This window comes from Euleptes europaea, chromosome 13 (assembly GCF_029931775.1).
Source record: "Euleptes europaea isolate rEulEur1 chromosome 13, rEulEur1.hap1, whole genome shotgun sequence".
Taxonomy (NCBI): Eukaryota; Metazoa; Chordata; class Lepidosauria; order Squamata; family Sphaerodactylidae; genus Euleptes; species Euleptes europaea.
The window spans coordinates 20,293,479-20,299,524 of record NC_079324.1 but is presented as its reverse complement, the minus strand read 5'-3'; the positions used below and the strand labels follow the sequence as shown (position 1 = coordinate 20,299,524).

General features: G+C 46.7%; 1 protein-coding gene across 1 annotated transcript; it reads right to left on the bottom strand.

Moving 5' to 3' along the window:
* Nucleotides 1-347: 347 nt before the first annotated feature.
* MARS2 (methionyl-tRNA synthetase 2, mitochondrial) lies at nucleotides 348-6,038 on the bottom strand. Its single transcript, XM_056858981.1, has 3 exons — nucleotides 5,771-6,038; nucleotides 2,352-2,686; nucleotides 348-1,520 (listed from the first exon to the last, which is right to left on the bottom strand). Exons 1-3 carry the CDS (start codon nucleotides 6,036-6,038, stop codon nucleotides 348-350), a joined length of 1,776 nt encoding a protein of 591 aa, XP_056714959.1.
* Nucleotides 6,039-6,046: the final 8 nt, after the last annotated feature.

Sequence of the window (6,046 nt, the reverse complement as noted above, 5' to 3'; positions counted from 1 at the left end):
AGATGCTCTACCACTGAGCCACGACCTCTCCCAGTGCCTTTTTGTGTGTGTGCTGGGTCTTGATGCAACTTCACAGAAATGCTTATTCCCAGAGAACAGAGGCCACCCAGGCTGGCTCTCCCTCCTCAAAACCGGGACAGGGTACTTTATCAAAAGGTGCTGTTGAACCTTTTATCAAAAGGTGCTGTTTTATACCCATACACTCCCTATGCCAACATTCACTTGCCAAGACATCATCATTAGACAACAGCAGCTAATTTTACTCATGAAAGCATGAAAAAGACCACAGAAAATTCAGTTCCACCCTCACCGTCCTCCTGTCCTCTAAAGTTTTAGCGGTTGAATGTTTAAAGACCCCCATGGTTTCTGGCTTTAGGTTTCTCCAGTTTAGGAAATAACAGCCCAGTGTCAGGTCCAAGATATCTCCCTTCAAAGGGACACTGTTCGTCCTGGTAGCGGGAAAGAAATGTCAAGGTCCTTAAAGATCTTTCTGAGGGACCAACACCTAGCCGGGAGAGCAGCTTATCAGCAATGGTGGGGATCACCGGTTGTAAGAGGAGCCCGTAAATCCGGAGGCACTCTAGGGTGACATGGAGGATGGTGTCTAGCCACTGCTGCTGCGAGGGATCCTCCCGACTCAGTTTCCAGGGTTTATGCCTCTGCATAAAGCCATTTGTCTGCCTTGCGCAGTCAACAATGGATTCCAAAGCCTTGTAGACCTGAAAGCCTTCAAAGTAGCTGCTCACTTGCAGTGGAAGCTCCTTCACGGAAGATACTAGCTTGTAGTCCTCTGTGGAAGCCTTGCCCAGCCCCTTTCTGTTCTGAGTGCCCACGGCTCTAGGGAAACACGCCTCTGAGAAACGTGGGTAGGTCCCGCTAGGATTCAGGCTGGGGGCCGTGCAGCGATTGAGGAGCCCTCCCAAGACGTCCGCCAGCTCTGAGTTGACCAACTTGATGACCTTCTCGTCATAGTAGTCACAGTCCCGATCGGGGACACCCTGTCTCAGCAGGAAATACCGAAAGCCATCCACCGTGTACTGCTGGAAACAGGCTCTCGGGTCCACCACGTTACCCAGGCTTTTTGACATCTTCTGTCCTTGCACCGTCCAATGGGAGTGGACAAAGATCTGCTCTGGAGGGTCTAACCCTGCTGCCATCAGCAGAGCAGGCCAGTAGATGACATGGAACTTGAGGATATCTTTGCCCACAATGTGGCAGGCCGCAGGCCACCAGTCGTGGTGTGCCTCAGGATAACCCACAACAGTGAGGTAATTCACCAGGGCATCCACCCAGACATATATGGTTTGCGTCGAGTCTCCAGGGACAGGGATGCCCCACTGCAGCCGGTTTCTGTCACGTGATACGGAGAGGTCTGGCAGGTCCTGTTTCAGCCACTGGAGCACCTGCTGGTAGAACGGCTCAGGGGTTACAGTAAGCCTGCTTTCCTGGAGCCATCTCAGCAACGGCTCCCGGAACTCAGACAGTTTGAACATGTAGTTTTCTTCTTTGGTCCAGTGTACCTGAGACAAGAGAGAAATGGGTCACAGTCTTTCCTTTGGCTTGGCTGTCTGTTCAATTGAATTATTACACAAAGGCAGTTTGCTCTAACCAGTTTAGAATCCAAACCATGGTTTGAGCTTCCAAATATACAACACACAAACCATGATTTAGTTCTGCTTTCCACCTGCTCAGCACTCCTGGTTCTATGGGGCAACATCCTCTGGGAGGCAGAACGTCAGCCACAATGATGGCCTATCAATTTAAGCATCTCATCAAACCATGGTTTGCAAACCTGTATCAAACTCTGGTTTAATATATGAATTTTAACAACTCCAATTCTGGGTTTGCTAACTGATCACAAACCATAATTGTTAGTTCAGACATCACATCAAGCCATAGTTCAATGTCTGTACCCATGGTTTGGTGTGGGCTGAATTGAATAACTCTCTTGCGCATGCATATACACACACACACAGAGGACTGCAGAGGAGCAGGTTGTTTTTTTTTTGGTAGGACTTTTCCTTTTTAAAAAAATGGGATTCAATATGGAACAGTTAAACAGTGTCTGGATTTCAGAGTGTGACCAAGAGAGGCAGTATTTGAGTCTTTCTTGACTGGGAAGCAAAAGCACAGGGCAAGCCCAAAAGCCATTCTAAAAACAAATATCCCAGTTCTGGGGCCCAGCTGCAGCCTCCCCGAGCAAGGAATTCCATAAATCCATGGCCACCATATAGAATTCTCTCCTCCGAACCCAGAATGATACTTCCTTAAGTGAAGGAATTCAAAGCAGGGCCTTCCCAGCAGATCTTATAAGGTACAGTGGGAACTCATTCAGTTTTTCTTCTTGGTACCTGGTGGCCGCTTTCCAGTGAGACTGTATGCCTGTTGCCTTGGGTGTCAGGGCACTCCGTGACCTGAGAAGCCGCCAAGAAAGTCTCCTCAGCAGTGCAGTACCAGCCTTCATAATTGGCCCGATAAAGCCAGCCCCGGTCCCGCAGGGTGGCCCAGAAGTGCTCCACTGCCCGTCTGTGCCGCGGCTCTGTGGTGCGGATGAAGTCAGTGTAAGAGATGCCTGCCTGGGCAAAGAGCCCCCGAAATTCCGCCGATACACGATCGCAGAAGTGCTGAGGTAAACTGCCTGCAGCCGCTGCTGTCATCTGAATTTTCAGCCCATGTTCGTCTGTTCCTGGGCAGAGAAACAGGAGAGTGTGATTAACAAAGAAGAATAGCTGGTTTTTATATGCCGACTTTATCACTTAAGGAAGAATCAAACCCGCTTACACTCTCCTTCCCCTCCCAAAACAGACACCTTGTGAGGGAGGTGGAGCTGAGAGAGTTCTGAGAGAACTGTGACTAGCCCAAGATCACCCAGCTGGCTTCATGTGGAGTGGGGAATCAACCCGGTTCTCCAGGTTAGAGTCCACCAGTCTAAACCACTACACCACGCTGGCTCTCAACCTGCCAAACCCTGGGGCTCAACCCTGTCTCTAACCCACCAAAGATCTGGGCAACTGCAGCAATTCCACCTATATCGGTGGTTCCCAAACGTTTTGGGCCTCCGCCCCCTTGGTTCCACAAACTCAACCCCAGAGCCCCCTACCCTATCAAATAAAAAGCATTATTCAAAATAAGGATTTGCATGACTCACTAAGATAACAATAACATTTCAAAACAGTAACAATTAATTGCACATCTATTCAAAATCAAATTAAAACTTTTTTAGTTGACATTTATTCAACAAAACTGATGGACTTGATCCGGTGGTACCAGCTCTTCAAAGTCTGGAAAAAAAATTGATAGTTTCCACCAAATTTGCCAGCATGGTGCCATAGCTTGATCTATTGTAAATTAGTGAACAACACAGTTGAAGGGGCGCACCTTTAGCGCCCCCTGCTGCCCTCTTGCCTCTTAGTGCCCCCCTACGTAATCCCACCGTTCCCCAGGGGGTGGTACTGCCCACTTTGGGAACCACTGACCTATATCATTAGCAAGCTTTCCTCCCCATTCATTGACCACACACACACCACTTGCACCATCAATAAGAACTTGGACTGTGGCGAGTGAATGGAGAGAGAGCAGCAGGGCTGGTATTTTATTAATTCACACTATCATGGGTGAGCTTGCAAAAAAAAAATTGCAAACATTTACAGAAGAATATGCTATCAATGGCTATGAGCAATGACAGCTAACTTCACCACAACCCTATGAGGTAGATTAGGCAGAGAGCCTCTCACTGACCCAAAGTCTCCCAGAGAGACGCAAGGCAGTTTAGGGACCATGAAAAAGAGGGAGCAGGGATGGAAAGATTAAAGGAAGAGCCACCCTCTCTCTCCCACATAGTCTGTAAAATCTGGTCTGCCTTGCCTGTAAGTATGCATCTCAGGCTTGAATTTCCTCCCAGGTCTGGAGGAAATTCCTCATGGGCCTCTTTCGGGCTGGGCAGGCAGCTGTTGAGCCGCTCCCTGCTAGTTCTTCCTTGAGCACCCCCAACTTGTCCAGCAACAGCTAAGCACGCTCAGATCTATGCTGCGAAAAGCTGCATAAATAAATACATCCAGAAAGGCAGCTGCGCCAATCTGTTACAGCAGCAAAACCGTCTAGAAGAACTAACTTAAAACTTGCAGTGTTTAATTCACTCCTCTACTAAAGGATAGATGGAATCACTTTCTAGCTGTATCTGAAGAAGTGAGCTGTGGCTCAGGAAAGCTCATACCCTGCCAGAATTTTTTTTTAATATAATTTTTTTTAATTTTTATAACATAACACAAAAAACAAAAACAAACAAATACAATAAAAAAAGAAATAACATAATAAAAAAATACAAAAGAGTATCTATATATACTTATTCATACATTTATGGTTACAAAATTATGAAAACCAAAAAGATACCCCTTCGACCCTCCACCCACCTTAAAAAAGTGACCCATCACCCGACTTCCGAAGAAGTGTCTTAACAGTTTTAAAAATATCTATTAACAATAAAATATAAAAACATTAAAACTAGTTTCTATAACTCACTGATTAAAGTAGTAAAATCTATTTTTGCCAGTTTATCCCAATATGCGGCGGCCTTTGCCCAAGTTTTTTTATATTCTTCCATATCTTTTCCATGTAGGAATTCAGTTAGTTTGGCCATCCTCATATACATCCATAGTTGTAGGAAATTCTTGTGGGATTATTGCAATGGCTAGGCACACCCTCATTGCTTATAATATTGTCATAACAATTTCTGGGTCTCATCTCTGGATATATACTGTCCAAAGTCTACTGACTGTATAGTGACCTAATGACCTCAGTGGAGCAATCTTAAAGGGATTAGCTTCGGGTAATCCACCCATCCTATGGAATGTGTCATTGTCTTCGCTATGCCTTGATCTTGTTAATCATTAATCGTGGTATGCCTTGCCTAAGTTCCATTGTCTAAAGCAGTGGTTCCCAACCTTTTTTTGACCAGGGACCACTAGGACTTTTTTGTTCGGTGCAGGGAACCCAAGGTTCAAAATAAAAATTCCGAGAATTTGAAAATAAACTTTAATCATAACTGTTAAACATTAAACTTAGAATAATATTTGAATATATTTTTATAATAGAGAACTTTTAACTGAAAATATTAATTTATTATGAGTTTATAACTTTGTTTCGCGGACCTTAATTTAGTTCTTGCGGACCCCTGGGGGTCCGTGGACCCCCGGTTGGGAACCAGTGGTCTAAAGTATTGATCAACCTTGCTACTCATTATGGGTCTTTCTTAATAAAAACCTGAGAGCTCCACTCAGATGGCAGAGCTGGTCCTCTCACCAATCCAGACACAGTTGTGTGTGTCTTGTATCAAGGCACTTGCTACGTGCTTTCCCTTCACATAGTTTCTCTCTCCAGTAGAAATTTTATTAACGAATGAATGAAAAACCTTTAATGGCATAAGTAATATTACAATTGTTACGGAAGGTACATAAAATATGCAGTCATTAAGATACAAACATAGGCCAGTAAGTTCCAAAAGTAGAAATTACAAACTTTGGGCTTTTTGAACTTTCATCACATCCACTAGAAAACTGGCAACAACTGCAGTAACCTCCGGATCGGAGTCATTTAATGAAAATTGACATTTTGCTTGGGTAGATAGGGGATATTTGGAAAGAGGCCAATTTTTTTAACGCATTTAGTCGTTAAAGCGCGGCCGGGTTCCTCTTTGAGCAGGAGTCTGGAGCGGCTTTGTTCCCGGCCCTTTCACCCCCACCCCCGCCGCCACCACTCCCCCCACCCCACTGACCGGTGGCCAAGCGCCCTCCCCGCTCGTGGAGCTGCCGGTGCCGGTGCAGCGCGTCAGCCAGCAGCGCCGAGTACAGGTGCCCGATGTGCGGAGAGCCGTTCGCGTAAAAGATGGGCGTGGAGAGAAGGCGGCGGCCGGGAGGGGAGCCGCTCGGGCCCCGGACCGAAGCCGGAGCGCAGCAGCAGCAGCAGCGCCTCCCCCATCGCGGCTGCAGCGACACGGAGGAGCGGCGCGCGGCCAGGGACAGCAGCAGCAGCCGCCGCCGCATGATGCAGA